At 36.7% G+C, this 18,440-nt stretch overlaps 1 protein-coding gene across 1 annotated transcript in view; it reads left to right on the top strand.

Moving 5' to 3' along the window:
* LOC128223482 (calpain-9-like) overlaps window positions 1-17,809 on the top strand; it is a 28,865-nt gene extending 11,056 nt beyond the window's left edge. The window contains exons 7-20 of the mRNA XM_052932765.1: window positions 3,139-3,224; window positions 3,899-3,976; window positions 4,262-4,355; window positions 4,974-5,061; window positions 6,145-6,296; window positions 7,933-8,150; window positions 9,302-9,329; window positions 9,705-9,822; window positions 11,126-11,187; window positions 11,832-11,900; window positions 12,432-12,510; window positions 13,161-13,277; window positions 13,611-13,678; window positions 16,284-17,809. Coding sequence (XP_052788725.1) covers window positions 3,139-3,224; window positions 3,899-3,976; window positions 4,262-4,355; window positions 4,974-5,061; window positions 6,145-6,296; window positions 7,933-8,150; window positions 9,302-9,329; window positions 9,705-9,822; window positions 11,126-11,187; window positions 11,832-11,900; window positions 12,432-12,510; window positions 13,161-13,277; window positions 13,611-13,678; window positions 16,284-16,310 — 1,284 coding nt within the window. The 3' untranslated portion in view covers window positions 16,311-17,809. The remainder of the gene's footprint in view (window positions 1-3,138; window positions 3,225-3,898; window positions 3,977-4,261; window positions 4,356-4,973; window positions 5,062-6,144; window positions 6,297-7,932; window positions 8,151-9,301; window positions 9,330-9,704; window positions 9,823-11,125; window positions 11,188-11,831; window positions 11,901-12,431; window positions 12,511-13,160; window positions 13,278-13,610; window positions 13,679-16,283) is intronic.
* The last annotated feature ends 631 nt before the right edge of the window (window positions 17,810-18,440 follow it).

Genomic DNA, 18,440 nt, shown 5'->3' with positions numbered 1-18,440 from the left:
ATCCTCCACAAATGTATGTTTCAGTACAGCCACTCACAAATACATGGTCAAGAACAGCCACTCACAAATACATGGTCAAGAACAGCCACTCACAAACACATGGTCAAGAATAGCCACTCACAAATACATGGTCAAGATTAACCACTCACAAATACATTGACAAGAATAGCCACCCACAAAAACATGGTCAAGAACAGCCAATCACAAACACATGGTCAAGAATGGCCACTCACAAATACATGGTCAATAATGGCCACTCACAAAAACATGGTCAAGAATAGCCACTCACAAATACATGGTCAAGAACAGCCACTCACAAAAACATGGTCAAGAACAGCCAATCACAAATACATGGTCAAGAATGGCCACTCACAAAAATAAGGTCAAGAATAGCCACTCGCAAACACATGGTCAAGAATAGCCACTCACAACACATGGTCAAGAATAGCCACTCACAACACAGGGACAAGAATAGCCACTCACAAATACATGGTCAAGAATAGCCACTCACAAATACATGGTCAAGAACAGCCACTCACAAATACATGGTCAAGAATATCCACTCACAAATACATGGTCAAGAATATCCACTCACAAATACATGGTCAAGAATAACCACTCACAAATACATGGTCAAGAATATCCACTCACAAATACATGGTCAAGAATAGCCACTCACAAATACATGGTCAAGAATATCCACTCACAAATACATGGTCAATAACATCCACTCACAAATGCATGGTCAATAATAGCCACTCACAAATGCATGGTCATGAATGGCCACTCACAAATGCATGGTCATGAATGGCCACTCACAAATGCATGGTCATGAATGGCCACTCACAAATGCATGGTCATGAATAGCCACTCACAAATGCATGGTCATGAATGGCCACTCACAAATGCATGGTCATGAATGGCCACTCACAAATACATGGTCTAGAATAGCCACTCACAAATACATGGTCAATAATAGCAACTCACAAATACATGTTCAATAATATCCACTCACAAATACATGGTCAAGAATAGCCACTCACAAATGCATGGTCAAGAATAGCCACTCACAAATGCATGGTCATGAATGGCCACTCACAAATATATGGTCAAGAATATCCACTCACAAATGCATGCTCAAGAATAGCCACTCACAAATTATTGTTTATGTATTGCCTACTGCTAATTCATGTAAATAAACCCACAAATACATGTTCAAGTGTAGCCACACACAGATAAATACTAGAATAGCCACCCACCAATACTCGCTCAAGTATAGCCACCCACCAATACTCGCTCAAGTATAGCCAGCCAGAAATACTCGCTCAAGTATAGCAAGCCACCAATACTCGCTCAAGAATAGCCACCCACCAATACTCGCTCAAGTATAGCCACCCACCAATACTCGCTCAAGTATAGCCAGCCACCAATACTCGCTCAAGTATAGCCAGCCACCAATACTCGCTCAAGAATAGCCACCCACCAATACTCGCTCAAGTATAGCCAGCCACCAATACTCGCTCAAGTATAGCCAGCCACCAATACTCGCTCAAGAATAGCCACCCACCAATAATCGCTCAAGTATTGCTAGCCACCAATAGTCGCTCAAGTATAGCCAGCCACCAATACTCGCTCAAGTATAGCCAGCCACCAATACTCGCTCAAGAATAGCCACCCACCAATACTCGCTCAAGTATAGCCAGCCACCAATACTCGCTCAAGAATAGCCACCCACCAATACTCGCTCAAGTATAGCCACCCACTAATACTCGCTCAAGTATAGCCACCCACCAATACTCGCTCAAGTATAGCCACCCACCAATAGTCGCTCAAGTATAGCCAGCCAGAAATATTTGATCACGCTAAATGGTTTCAAAATCTGCTGATAACTCGTTAACTTTTGAATTGAATTATTCACTTTATGGCATACGCTAAGATTTAATATACTTAATCACTTGTGCATTTACTTCCCCCAGTTACAATTAATTTGTATTTGAAAGGGGCAACTGCCGTTCACATTTACTATATTCAAATTACAACTGCAGTCGCCTCCCTTTGACCGCAAATTTTAGGAAATTTTATATTCAATTAGTGATTTACATATATGTATCAAATTTGTATTTGTTTACCAATCCAATTTACCGCTTCGCTAAACGAGTCTCTTAAATATGTCAAATATTTAAATTGTTCTTATAACCTTTAACCAATATGGAAAATTTTGAAAACGTTGGTCGAATCTGGTGCATTCTGAGGTGCTTCAAATAGTACTGGTAAATGGACAGTTTGAGAATCATGTAGTCAAGTACGCATACTGCAACTTTGGCCATTGGTTAGAAGCATGTGGATTTATCCAAAGGTGCTCGTCACATTGCCTGGATACAGTAATACATTTTTTTTATAATTTTTTATTTTTAATATTTTTTTTTTTTATTATTTATTTTGGTCAAAATATTGAATATATGTCATTTAAAAAAATATTCCACAATTTTTCATGAAAGAAAATAAGTATAATATATAAATTAATATAAGGTACACATGTGCAAAAAATCATCAATTCCAAACGGACCTAATCAATAGAGCATAGTTCCTAAAATAATTGAGATAATCTAATATTTTTTACTGTCCTGATAAGGTAAGATTCCCATCTACAAGAAAAATATACTTTTATGCTAGTAAGATCGACCTTTACGGCATATTCAAACAAAATGCACCGGTTACTCGCGTAAAGGCAGCTACGCACCCAATCTCATTAAAATCAGATCCCCAATACACGCTTCACGACGTTACGCTATGTACATAACGTAATGAAATGAAGTGAACGTCACGATATGATTTTAATGAGATTGCTACGCACCTGGTCGTATACCTATGCCGTAATCCAGACATTAGACGTCATAATTTTCTATGACTGAAACAGATTGATAGCGCTCATTTGAAGTAACGTTCATAAGGTCATATATCTATTATTTAAGGTTATTTGTTTTGTAAGCATTTTTTGATATACTAAAATCTGACAATTTGATAAACGAACTTTAAGGCTCATCTCTGCTATTTGTGCTTGACATGTGTGTACATAACGTAACGTAATATTGCTTTTATTGTATATTGACAAATTATGGAGTTGAACATGTATGTCAGGTTCCCCTGAACAACCGGAAGTATCGGCTTTTGCGATTGCGCAACCCCTGGGGCCGGAAGGAGTGGAACGGACCCTGGTCAGACAAGTACGTCTCTATGGTTTACAAAGTGGTAGAGAAATGGAAGTTTGCGCTTACTCTAATTAAAGTTGCACTCTTACTCCCAAATAAGATTTACCACAATTAATACAATTGTTTTAATATACTAAAAAGGATGAATAAATGTCGAAAACAATGTTTCTTATGAAGGATACCGAGTTTAATTTGAAAGAAGGACAAAATAAAGGTTAATTCCATTTTTCAAATCATGTTTAACTCGTTTGACTTAAAAAAAATAGAAAAAAAAAATCATATGATTTATGTACAAACATATCAGCGATATTTTGTTGTTTGTTTTACAAAAAAGGAAGCAAATTTGCTTACCTGAACCATATTCAAATCTTTTTTTTTTGATCAATTAAATCAAATGACTTAAACATGATAATGCATTATTACTATTGTTATTTTGGATCAAATCAACCTGTATTGTGCGTCATTTAAGGGGCTGTGCGCGAGATAATAATTTTGCAAAAAAAAGAAGAACATTGTCAAAAACTTGCATAAAGTTGATATCGTTGGGTACAACTAATTAAATCTTACTTACTGATATACCACATTTACTTTTGAAACTACCTATATGTAGTCCATTTTGTACAAAAAGGTATACGTTCTAAAATTAATATATGCATCCTTTAATGAAGAATTTAATCAACTTATTTCAGTTCTTATGAAATCCGAAACTTACCAATGGAAGTTAAACGGAAGCTGAAAATTATTGTAGAGGACGAGGGGGAATTCTGGTAAGTACAACGATTTTTTTCAGGTATTATACACTGGCACCGGATTCGCAAACTCAATGATTTTCTTAAAAACTCTGAAAAACTCTTACAATTCCATACTAAAAGTTACAATACCAAAAATGGAAAAAAATGAAAAATATTTGTTTGTAAAATATGCATATTGTATTGAATATATGTTAATGTATGTATACAGTACAAAGTGCATATTTTAAAAATAATTTTTCAATATTTTTCCACCATTTTAAGTCACATGATTCTTCACCCTTAATACATTTGTTTTACAAGGATTTCAATGGAGGATTTTGTGGCTAACTTTGACGAGGTCCAACTCTGTCACCTGCAGCCTGATGCCGTGGGTCAGGACTTGGCAAACAATACGGTACGGGTTAATACACTTGTGTGCGTGTGTAATACCTCTATATGGTATAGGTACCGACCTAGAGCTTGTAAAAATACTTCTTTACCATTTTGAGAGTCTGCATTCTGAATACTGTATACCGCGTACCAACCTCTTCAGTTACAAATACTCATTATAAAACCCATAGAAAACCACGTACCAAAAGGGCAATGGGGGAGAGGTTGATGTCACATCCTCATTGCTTATCAGGACACTTAAAAACATTTAGACAATGAACAACAAAATGATGATAAAACATTATTATTAAGAACTATTTTTGTTATACAAATATATACAAAAACAGTCATTCAAGATAACATGAACTCACAATAAAAGACATGCAAATCACGTCATATAGTGATATACGTCAACAATACTTATTTATTAGTGTTCTAATGACCCAGATTGAAATGATTTATTTACTCTTTTGAAATCAAACCATTCCAAAACATTACACACATTAAGTTTATTATGTATACCGGGAGTATTTTATTGAAAATGAATAGTTAAAGGGAAGTAACCACGTTTACCAAATTTAATCTGCTTAACAATCTGACATAAATTGACTTGATCATACCAACATTATTTTTTTCATAACAGAACAAGCTGAACTGGTCGGTGACGCTGTACCACGACGCCTGGATTAAGGGCGTCACCGCAGGAGGGTGTGGAAACGCGCCGCACCAAGGTTATCTATCAGTAAAGCTGCCTGTTTTGGTTTGACCTTGTGTCTCTTCACAAGGTCGCCGTTAGTTTATTATTATGTTTAGTAACGATTGGGAAACGAGTTATTATAAAATTTTATGAATCCTTCCCATTGGCTAGATGATATGTAAGAGAGAGGTCATGTGTTATGAGGGACACCGGAGTACCCGGAGGAAGCCCACTGGTACGGTTGGATTACCAAAACTTTGGCAATGTTTTAGCTAATGGGCTTGTCCATGCAGTTCCAATTGTATTATTGATGTATTTAATTTAATTATATAACGCTATAATTGACTTAATATTTCACATCTTTTCAAAGGTTTTATTATTAAGCTTTATTAATACGGCAATTGTGCCGCATTATAGTAAGGTAGGGCTTTATTTATTGGTGACGTCTGGATCAACCGCATCTTTAAACAAAAATAATCTGTATTCGTGTTGTATGGGCCTTGTTGCTAACTGATTACTTATAACAGATGCAACGGCGCTCTCATTCGTTTTGAGATCGTCCGGTTTTCATATAAACCAAGTCGGTGTATTATGATTGCCTTCTTGTAGGCGTCGGGGTCCCCGTCGTACGACGTGCAACAACTTTAACATTGGCCATAACTCAGAAACCGTTCGAGACATTCAGATTAATGTTGAAACACATATTTTCTCAGACAATAGGCCCACGTGTAGAAAAGCCAACAGCTCTTTAAAACATGCAGTTGTTGCTCGATTGAATGGAAAATGAAAACGGCACACGATTCTTGGCGTTCGATGGGTGGCACTTTTTGTTATTACAGTCCAAACTCGCTATGTCAAGCACTGTTTTTTCGATGTTCTGGTTATGTCGAGCTTTTTTCTAATGTGCTGGGTTAAGCAGGATATGTTTTGCATTACGATTACATCGATTTTTCATTACATCGAAGTAATTTCCTAGGTGCCAACGACTTCGACATTGCGAGTTTTGACTGTAATTTGTTCGGCACAACACAATTTGATATCCGTTCAGCATAATTATATGACGTGTACACTTGTACTTACAACGATTCGTGAACATATTTTTTTGCCAAATCCCCAGACCTATACTGGCGGAACCCTCAGTTCCAAGTCCACCTAGTTGACGTCGACACGACAGACGGCCGTGACCTCTGTACTATGGTCGTGTCGTTGATGGAAAAAGAAAAGGGAGGTTCAGAGGCCGGGATTGCCATTGGATTCGATGTATATGAGGTTGGTTTGATATTATTGGAATCTATTATGATTCATTTTGCAATGTTTTTGAAAAACGACATAATTTGGCGGGACTTTGTTTACGATGGTATTGCATTGAAAACCAAACACACGTTCCGTTGTTGTTAATGAGTTTATAAAGGTCTGCCCGCGCCCTATAATGGCTGCACAATGGCTTGACCCCGTCACATCCCCAAGTGTGACTTAAACACAATTTTGAAGCCAAAGGGGCAAACACACGTTCAGTTGACTAGCTTAACACTTATATTGTGAAGATAATGTCTCCGGTGTCAAGCTATAATGCGTCCCTGTTAAAATTGTATACGCCTTTGATTTTTAAAGGACACTAATGTCATATTATTTGAATATCAGGAAATTCCCGAAGCAAACCCTAACAAAACCGACGTTGTACGGAAATACACGAGATTTAACGTCGTTGTACGGAGAAACACGAGATTTAACGTCGTTGTACGGAAATACACGGAGAAACACGAGGTTAAACGGCGGCTTTATGGGTAGAATACCTTAATGACGTTTACATGAGTGAGCTGTGTGTGCCAAGAATGCCGTCACTGTAAAAAATCGTTCTTATTCTGATCGGGGAAAACCTCGGTAACGTGTTAAAGTCGCTTATTGAGAAAAAAATGAGGCGAGGTGATGTTTGAAACATTATATGCAAAAGCCATTGATTACGAACGACTTTGAGGGTAACTCATCATCACCAATTTCAAGTCTGGCAATATATTTTTAAAGTTCGGAACGTAAACTGATCATATTCACTGTGTATACCACGTGATAAATTACGTCATAAATGGTAAGTTGGTAGGCAACATTTTGCTTCGAATGATGACTTAACACACATATAACTTTGTTTGTTCTCCATCATTTCAAATGAGACAAAGAACAGTCTATGTCGGTTAAAGAGCTCCGCCTTCGTTATATTGCCGGTTTTTGATAAGGTGAGTTGTTTCCTCTAACACTTCGACAAACCTGTTTCCAAAATTATGGTTTGACCGTGTTCTATCAGACGGCCGTTTTGTGAAAAAGGTTTATCGAAGTGTTTAAAGAAACTAAACTCTCATTGAAACTCCATTAAAAGACTGAATGCGGGCTATGTAAGTGCCGTAGATAGCGCCATGTTATCATTGTTTAAAGACTTCGTTAAGCAAAATATTGCCTTCCGACATAGCATTTATGACGCAATTTATCACGTGGTATACACACACACACACACACGCACAAGCACACGCACGCACGCGCACACGCACGCACGCACACACACACGCACACACACACACTGATATTCAGGGTTTCTAAACATTTGGAACATCAATTATTCCGGACCCGACGACATTGGTTATCGCCCTCAAGGATTATCCCCTAGATAAAATTGGATATCCTCTGGTAGTTAAGGATGTGGTATGATAAACACTGTTTGTGTATTCCAATTTCTTTTATTTTACTTACTTTACCGTTTTGGACCGAAATTGAAAAAAGGGAACAATTTCAGTCACAGTCAAAATCGGTCCAGACTGGCAAATTGTCGGTTTTTAGAAGCCCATCTGATATTGATTCACTGTTTCGCACGTCATGAAGTGACAACTAGCATATTCTTAGAACTGGCTATTTATGCTAGGTAAAAGGCCGTCAAACGCGTCCCCTCGACGGAGTGTCGCTTCCCCGCTCGGCTCTCAAAAATCGAGAGGGATCCGGTACCTACGAACACTACCGCGAGGTGACACGACGGTTTGAGTATAAACCCGGATATTACGTCGTCATTCCGAGTTCGTTCTACCCCAACCAGGAGGCGGACTTCATGTTGAGAATATACACCGAGAAAGAGGTGGAGTCTGAGTAAGTGTGCATTATTTAGAGGTGGAGTCTGAGTAAGTGTGCATTATTTAGAGGTGGAGTCTGAGTAAGTGTGCATTATTTAGAAGTGGAGTCTGAGTAAGTGTGCATTATTTAGAGGTGGAGTCTGAGTAAGTGTGCATTATTTAGAGGTGGAGTCTGAGTAAGTGTGCATTATTTAGAGGTGGAGTCTGAGTAAGTGTGCATTATTTAGAGGTGGAGTCTGAGAAAGTGTGCATTATTTAGAAGTGGAGTCTGAGTAAGTGTGCATTATTTAGAGGTGGAGTCTGAGTAAGTGTGCATTATTTAGAGGTGGAGTCTGAGTAAGTGTGCATTATTTTGGTGCATTATTTAGAGGTGGAGTCTCATTCGCATTTTTTATGAGTTGAATCTTGTTAACCTTTGAAGATGGCGGTGTGGTCAAGGATGGACATCATTCGTGGTCGATAGCGCCTACATATTAAGGGTTATTTTTTTCAGAACAATTTGGGCCTGAAGCACAATTTCCCTTCAAACCAATGGAATAGTTTGTATATTCTTAAATATCCAAACTTCATCACAATTATTTTTCGCTCTTCCTCCTATTTTTGTTTAAGCTTTCTTTCTTGTTCATTTGGAGTCAACATTGGAAAATTCCAATTTCTATATCATGACGCATTTCTTTTCAACCAGTAAGACTCAGGCCCTATAACCAAAGTGGTGAAAATTATACTGATGTTGAACACGACTATTTATATATGGTAACATAATAATACTTAATGGTGGATAATACATTTATACTACAGTCAAACCCCGTTTGTTCGAGCTCCCAGGGACCGACGAAAACACCTCGAGCCTCGACAAATTCAAGCCAAGCGGGAATGCTTTTATTCAGAAGAAAAATCGGCCTGTAACATACAGTTCTACGAGGAACTCGAGCCAAGCGAGTTCGAGCAAACGGGGTTCGACTGTTAATGCATTTAATTATGCACGGCTTTTGTTATGGTTAAGTTTCGTTTGTTTCTTTAGAAACTACGATGGAAGACAAGAGTTCTCATGCGTTTGTTTCATAACTAAGACATTCTTTGCCTAAAACTAATTTCAAGAGTCATGATTACAAAGCCGAACGTCAATACCTTTGTTTTTTCACACATTAGAATGTTTTTATTTTTCAGAGTCATGGATGAAAACGGTAGTCCAACGGTAAGAATTTTGTTTGAATTTTGTTCCACACAATAATTAATTTTTAAGTATTTCGTTAAAAGTAATCATACGTGTTCCACTTTAGTTACATCAACTAATAAAAAAATGCTAATGAATATTATATATATTAAGAGGAAAGACTGCAGTTCTCTTGTCGATAGACAGAAAACGAAACGGGATATGACGTCATAAGCGATGACGTAGGCAAAAATATCATACCCGCAGATCGGAAAGGGACATACCGCGATCCGCTGATAATAATTAATTGTAGGCATATACCGAGGAATATAAATAAAACATTCTATCCGACGCTAAATTAAGAATCAAGAACATTTTTACCCCTCAACATATACCAAATGCAAATATTTTCCTTAGCAACCACCCTCGCGACAGGCGGATCCCCTAGATGCCCTCTTCCGGAAGTACGCCGGAGAGGACAATGAAATGGACTTCCGGGAGCTACGAGACTTTTTGACAGAGGCCTCGCTCACAGGTTAGCGTGAACATGTCAGTAATATTATAACTGTTTCAATCTTTTTAAAGTAAGTATGCATTAATATGACTATACATCTGCTTTTGCTTGAGATCTATTTTTAGCTCCAGAAAGAATCTAACATGATGAATTCCTAAATGAATGAGAAAAAAATGAATGCAAATGGAAATGATTTTTTTCATTAGTTTGTAAGATGTTTCCACACATGTATGAACAATCGTGAACTGTCATGTTATATTATCCTTAATCAAAGGTTCAGTTAGGGGTGTAGTTGAAGTTGTTGAATTATTCGCCCTTGTTCTTGAGTGAGTCGTCGGCAAATGAAGGTCATCCGTTAGTTTTTGTTACAGTATGCCATATAGGTTAAACGCAGCTTAGATATATGGAAAAATCATTCGACATCCAAGGAACTGGTCAAACTTCTTCGAGCCTCGCGAATATCGAACCAAGCAGTAAAGCTTACTTTGAGTAAAACAAAACCAGTCATTTACTTTAAGTCCAAGTTAACATGGAAATCGAGCCAAGCGATATCGAGCCAACGGGTTTCGACTGTATTCTGAATGCCAACATAAGGTCAAATTTCAACATGCTTTATCACGACAATTGCCTTATATACCAAACACCTCCTTAGCCGTCGACTGTTATTCCTGATTCAGATAGTTTAGCACTTGCCATTTCATAGAAGCCACAATTGATTTGTACCCCCGGGCGTGCTGTTGTATGCCTAGCTACTCCCCTGAGGGTAAAAGCAACTTACTCGAAATACGTTTTAACTTTACGAACTAACACTTATATTTCCCATCCGTATGTTTCGCGCCCAAAACATATATATTTACGACCGTCTGTAAGTTGTGACGGCCAATAAACTAGTTGTTGATTTATTTTGTGTTTATGCACCGTCTGTCATTTTGATTAAATTTTGCATCATCCTTGCTATCTGATATTACATTGTTAACGAAAAATGCAGAAAAGATCTGCTTTTTCGTGCATAATGCGTTTTATTCTCTTTAAATATTTGCATAACCGTTTAATGTACTAAATGTTTATATTATGCACAGATGCATGGATGTTTTGTATTGCTTGGCTGTAAGACGTGCATCATAATAAAAAAATAATCAAACAGAAAATAACCCAGAAACCTGTCGATGGAAGTTAGAACGTCAATTAAACGAAATCCTGCTTATTACCTAGCAAAACACTACAGTTCACTTAACGCATACCCTTAATTAATAATACATCAAACGATGTAAGACAAAGTCATTTATTCCGATCATCCCTCAACTATATCACATTTCTATTGCAGTCTTGGACCACTCATTAAGATTCAGCAGGGAATCCTGTCGATGCCTTGTCACACTGATGGACGTATCCTTTGGACGCCAAAATCTCAACTAATACCTCTTAAATGCAAACCAATTGACAGTGAATTTACTTGTTGTCTACCGCATTCAAATAACAATCATAACCATACTAGAATCTATTGCAGTAGCATTTTGAAAAAAAAGAACACAACCGAATGCCGTTCAGTACTTAAATGGCAATAAAGTGCAATAACTTCAAAAATATCAATATAGGTTATTGTTTATTTGGAGGCCTTTATGAAAATTAAACGACAGGCCAAATGCTGGCAACTCATTGGTTCAAAAGTTATTTGAGCCATTATAGAATGTATACAATTTACTACATATTTAATCCTTGGTATGGAATTAAAACCTGAAAATAGCATATATTTGTCAACAATATTATTTCAGACTATCATGCGTTTTGTTCGTGTCAGAACTATTTAAGTGTAAATTACTACAACTAGGACAGGGAAATCCGTATAGGGTTAAACATTTTCGAAAACTGTTCATTTTTGGTCGACAAATTTGGCAGTTTTTCTTCCAACTGACGCACAGCTTATGTGTTAACGCAGTGTATCACTTATTGTGTTTTAATAGGTTTTAACATGAACTTCACTTGAACTCACATGATACCATGATATCACTTTTCCTTTAACTTTAACTCAGAGAAATAGGTCCGGCTTCCTCTCCCTGGAACAGGCGAAAGACGTTGTTAGTCAAATGAAGGCATACGCTGTAGGTAGTTCATGTAAATAGTAAGAAACATATACAACATTGAGTAATACATTTCCTACTAATGCATGTTATGTACCAAGAAGTTTCGCCTACCTTACCTCTCTATGTTTACAAACAATATATAAAAACAATGATTGTGTATGTCTGCATTGTCTCTTTGCTTACAAACAAAATGAAGAAATCCATTATGTAGGCATTATCTCCGTTCGTTTACCTACAAAATATGAAAAAAACTCTTTCTGTTGGCTTTGCCGTTATTTTGTTAACATACAAACTGTAGAAACGAATTTTTGTCGGCATAATCACCCTTCGTTTACATACAAAATGTAGAAACCAATTATTGTTGGCGTTATCGCCCTTTGTTTACAAAACTTTTAAACCTATTTTTGAATGCAATTCCTCCCTTTGTTTACACACAAAATGTCGGACATCATAATTACAAACCTTATAACATTTACTTAATCTGTCCGCGTAGGATATTAGTCTACTTTTAACGATGACGTCACGACAAATAGAAGATTTTTTTTTCAGGCCGTGTTCCGGAAATCCGATATAAACAATTCCGACGCTGTCGACACAATGGAGCTAGAATCCATATTTAAGCAACTTGGTGAGCGGGCTTACAAAACATCACACATGGAACATAATATAATATACGAGATCAATTAAACTCTTTTACTTACATTAACAATATCTCGTCATTTCTTTCTAAAGTGTGACTTAAGTTTTATTTGCTTTTAAAAATGAAACAAAATTTAGTATAATCAAGAACTTTTCTGAGTTGAACACGTAATAAACGCTCGTAACGCTGAAATAGCTAAACTCGGGACATTTAAAAGAACATTCTAATTCATCAGCTGGCCCCAATTTCTCGAAACTTCTGAAGTCCCTTATAACAGGATAAAGCTAAGTTCCCTATTTTTGTTTTTCAATCATTTGCGTAATGTTTTACTTATTTGAGTTTTTTTATTCTTTAGAAAGGAATTAATTTTATGATAATCACAATTAACCATTTTTCATGTATCAACATCCAATTTAAGTATGTATTTTGGCTAATTGAAATAAGCTACTTAAGCCTCTTAAACTTAAGACGTTCCGAGAAATTGGGGCCAGAATTGAACAATGCTAAAGCAATGCATGACATCATTTGTCTGATGTACTAGATTTGCAAAGGATTTTAAAATTGTCCAATTATAACATTTTTTAAACTCATGTTTTGATAAAGTAACGAAAAGGGAATCCACAAAATTCAATCTCCAGGTTTTCCGGTGAGCCGGATGGTGTTGACGTCAATCGTGAGACGTTACGGTGGGCGGGACAGGAGGATCAGCCTGCAGGATTTCATCATTGTCATGTGCAAGCTGGTCGTCATGTTTGGTGAGCATTGCTCTAGAGATAGTCGCTCTGCTTTCCCAATTCATTGACTTCGTAAGAGTTTAAACGCTTCAACGTGATTTCATTGCTGGCTTATATTTTGTAATTGCGATGGAACGTATGGAAGATAATTCAACAATAACCATAAGCAATGCTCTGCCTGCTAAGATAAGTGCAACTATTTCCTCTCTATGAATTATAATGTCATTCTCTAGTCGCTTCCCTGGTGATCTTTCAGAAAAATAAACAAAACTTCAGTCTGCTGGCAAACCTTCAGCCATTCGTATTGTACAATTACCCAGTCAGTTTTTAAGTGATGTTTCTGGTATTTTGCAGGAATTTTCAAAGAACAACAGATCAAAACAGGAGGACAAACTGACGTTGCCCAATTTACCAGAAACGAGGTAAGTGCAGATTATATTAAAGTGCCAACACAAATAAAGAACTAACAATACATGAACAAGTTCCGTTCTAAATAAAACCACGCAATTTTGAGATTTAAAATGACATTCACACCAGGCATCAATGTCACAAAAATACTAAGGCCAATTTCAATCTGAACTCGTTTTAAAGATGAACTCTTACTCCCAAAAAAGATTATTAATAACAATATTGTTTTAATATACCAAAACAGATGAACAAATGTTGAAAACAATGGTACGTATAAAGGATTCCGAGTTTAATTTGAAAAATATTAAGCATGAAACAAGGTATTTCTACCTTATGAGACTATAGTGGACCACAGTAAATCTTTAAGCATTCACCAATCATTTAATATGTTGGCGCTTTCTGCTATTAAATACAGGGTTACAATCTTGTTATCAGTAATTAATATTTTCCATAAATGCATTTTCCAGTATGTAGTTAAAGGTTTATCAGTCAAAACTGATGTTTATTATACGTGGGTATGTATTAATTTTGAATAAGAGTGTCACTTTAACGAGTAACAGCATAGCATGATACAAAATCTTACATGAATTCATCCTTTTAAAAGTGGATTTTCTTTGTGCGATTGGTGAGTGATGTTAAAATAATGTCGTTAATTAAACATAAAAAAATCAGTAGAACACATTATGTTTGAGTTATTCTTCATTTTTACTATCTTTATTGTCTTTAGAGCATTAACGAAATATTTGTGTGAACATACACTATGAAAGAATGCAATTCTAAAAATAAAACGTGATTTTTAATTATGTTATATTGTTCTTTTTGGTAACATGAGTTTAGATTGAAATATGACTTAAGTATTTCGTGAAAATTGGGCCAGATTGCTATCAGTTAGGTTTTTAATGTAGGAAAAGCCACTTAACGATCTTTTATCAAACTGAAACTTAACACAAATGACTGATTCATCTATCAAACATATCAGGTTCTAGAAACCAATGAAATATTTGTTTGTTGAACAATTTGTAATGAATCTTTTCACTAATTGACGTGGTGCCGCTTAAGATCTAGTTTATTTTTATCTAAAGCAGCAAGACCTTGTTGCATAATACCCATCTACCTCTGAAAAGCAAGTTGACACTTACTGCACCAAGAATGGTGATACAGTAAGTGTCATTTTATACACTTAGGCTAACGGCAAGCACTTTTTGATACTCATGCATAAGCTAATTGAATAATGCAGGCATAGATGTCACGAAAATAAGCCACCAAACAGACAAATGAGATATATTCACTAGACAAAAATGCGCTTTTCATCAATTTAAAAACATGCCGATGAATACAAGTTGAAAATAATGCCCGCTGAGAGTTGAAAATAATGCCCGCTGAGAGTTGAAAATAATGCCCGCTGAGAGTTGAAAATAATGCCCGCTGAGAGTTGAAAATAATGCCCGCTGAGAGTTGAAAATAATGCCCGCTGAGAGTTGAAAATAATGCCCGCTGAGAGTTGAAAATAATGCCCGCTGAGAGTTGAAAATAATGCCCGCTGAGAGTTGAAAATAATGCCCGCTGAGAGTTGAAAATAATGCCCGCTGAGAGTTGAAAATAATGCCCGCTGAGAGTTGAAAATAATGCCCGCTGAGAGTTGAAAATAATGCCCGCTGAGAGTTGAAAATAATGCCCGCTGAGAGTTGAAAATAATGCCCGCTGAGAGTTGAAAATAATGCCCGCTGAGAGTTGAAAATAATGCCCGCTGAGAGTTGAAAATAATGCCCGCTGAGAGTTGAAAATAATGCCCGCTGAGAGTTGAAAATAATGCCCGCTGAGAGTTGAAAATAATGCCCGCTGAGAGTTGAAAATAATGCCCGCTGAGAGTTGAAAATAATGCCCGCTGAGAGTTGAAAATAATGCCCGCTGAGAGTTGAAAATAATGCCCGCTGAGAGTTGAAAATAATGCCCGCTGAGAGTTGAAAATAATGCCCGCTGAGAGTTGAAAATAATGCCCGCTGAGAGTTGAAAATAATGCCCGCTGAGAGTTGAAAATAATGCCCGCTGAGAGTTGAAAATAATGCCCGCTGAGAGTTAAAAATAATGCCCGCTGAGAAACACTCACCGAAACCAAACAGAATATTTCCTGGGAAAGAAAGATAAACAACATGTTGCACTTGTCATGACATATGTTACCATTTGTTCAAAATAAACACGACCAAAGTCGAGGATTGACAAAAGACAGCAGAATTACAAAAAACACTAATTTGTAACAGGAAGAGCAGGGTAACTTATTCACAAAACAAGGCTTATGCCAACTTTCCGTGCTAATGTTATGCTGACATTTATTTTCGCCATAAAAAATAAAATGATACCATTACCTATTACTTGCAACTTACAAAACCCCATTATATTATTTACATGTCTACGGTGTTTTAGCATTATAACACACAGTTAATAGTTACATGAAAACGTTAAAGAAAACAGTCAATATCTTTTTATTAAATATGTCCATCTATCCCACATGTCTGCGCCTGAAGCTTTGATCCGCAAATGAGTCCAGATGTTATCAACCCCTGTTTTAACATAACGTGTCATATATCTTATAAAGTCAATATATCTGTTTTCGTATTTCAGTTTCTGCAGTACAGCATGTTTTGCTAAGGACTTGTGGATACACGTTACTGTAAATCCAAGTACTGCTCCACTCTCATACGCAGTGATCTTGACAACAAGAGAAGATCGCTGTCACCATTTCCGAAGAACAGTTGGATTTTAGCTATATAGGCGTATTTTGAAGACTGTTTCTTACATGTATACATGCAATATGGTGTTAACGTTCCATTAAATAAAGTTGTTTTCAAAGTTTAAAAATTAATCAATTTTTCAAATGAATATTTTTTTTTCACTTGATTAATAATCTCATGTCATTGAAATCTTCATCGCATTATTTGCACGACGGCAGTCATTTCCGTGCGGCGAAGGTAAGTTACCGCTGTGGTTAGTTTGAAGTCGTCTTTGTACGTTCCTGTAACTCCACGTACTGCTTCTGTAGTCGCTTTTGTCTCATTAGCGCGTGCAATTCGTATGACAATATATTGGTACAAAGACAGTTAGGTCATATACATTCATATATGTATCATAAATTGTAATTTGTTAGAATTTGATTGTGAAAGTTGTACTGTTTAAATGTTAGATTGTAGTGTCATTATTCATTTAGACGTGGATTGCATGAAATCATAAAGAGGATAACTGTTTGCTTCAGTGTAAGATCGCAAAATATTTCACCGTTTGAAACAGTGAAATATCATTTTTATTTCACTAATAAGTGAATCTATATAAACCACCGGAAGGCAAAAAATAAAATAGGCTACAAGACAATTAGGTCATAGACATATATTAAGAACAAATTGTAACGACATGTTCAAGCGTCATGTGATTGTGTGACTGTTTATTTAGATATGTTTTACAATGTGTATTATCATGACATTATGCACCAGTCAATTGTAACCACGGCCCCCAGGTCCGGGGAATAGCAGGGACTTTGACTTTCGGTCCAGCCAACCCCGGCTAAAATCCCCGCCCTGCGGGGACGAACATATGGTAAAATCCCCGCCAAATGCCCCCGCACCCCAGGGACCCTAGGTAAGGCTCATTCCCCGCTATATTTAAAGCGAAGACAAAACCACCGCATTCACCCAGCACTGCGGGGCCACCTGAAAGGTAAAAACACTGTCCATTTCCCCGGCTATCCCCGGTATACCCCCGGACTTGGGGGGCCGTGGTTACAATTGACTGGTGGATTATTAGATGTTAATGTTTACATTATATTGCAAATAAAACACAACGGCAGTTAAATGAATGTAATGATTTAGCGACACATATGCTGTTTAATAGTTATATACCTTATGGTGTAACACATTTCAGTACGATGTTTTGTTTTTGAAACAAAATAGTATATAGCTATCTTTGTGATTTTATATTTTTTGTGACGAGGAAGAAGTAACATTATTGTTTTTGTAGCGTTTAACATATTACATAGCAACAGAGCAAGAAACATACTATGCAATCATTACAATGTTTTGTTTCATTAAAAATATCTGTTTTGTTGTTTCGTATATGTACATAGGATTGTAGAACTAGATATTAAATAATTATTTACATTTTTCTATGATTTTAATTGATTATTTGTGTTCAATAATCTTCGATAATCTTAGCAGAAATACACTGAGTTGTATCCCGTGTATCGATGCTTTACACCGAGCACGTTAAAGAACCAAGAGCTAGGGTATCGCACTCGGATCTCTTGTATCTCACTCTGTTTCTTCAAGTCTTCCAATGTCTGGATTTGACTGCGAATTGCTGTCACTTCTATCTCATGTCACTTATGGCATTTAAACACAATTTAAGTCGTGATGGCGTCACGATGCAACCAATGGGCGCGGGTAGACCTTGATAAACTCAAATAAACAAACACTGATCTTTCTGACATCGCAAAAGTATCTGACTGAAGAGCGCTGACGACGAATACATCTTAGTTTTAGTAAGGCTTCCAACTGTGTTAAAATCATTAGAAGGACAGAAAAGTCCAGAACAAAAATGTTATATCATACAATTATAATGCTAATTATGATACAAATAGTCATTTCCGCCAGTGACCTGATAAATAGCCAATACAAGAAATGAGTTGTATGTATACTACATGAAGGTTGTTATTTTTTGGGCGATTGTTCAGCACGTTGCTTTAGTTAACAACGTTGTCATCGTCATTATTTTCAGCTATAAAACCGTTTT

Source organism: Mya arenaria, chromosome 2, assembly GCF_026914265.1.
Source record: "Mya arenaria isolate MELC-2E11 chromosome 2, ASM2691426v1".
Classification (NCBI taxonomy): Eukaryota; Metazoa; Mollusca; class Bivalvia; order Myida; family Myidae; genus Mya; species Mya arenaria.
The sequence above is the reverse complement of the archived record's forward strand: the minus strand, read 5'-3'. Positions and strand labels throughout refer to the sequence as shown.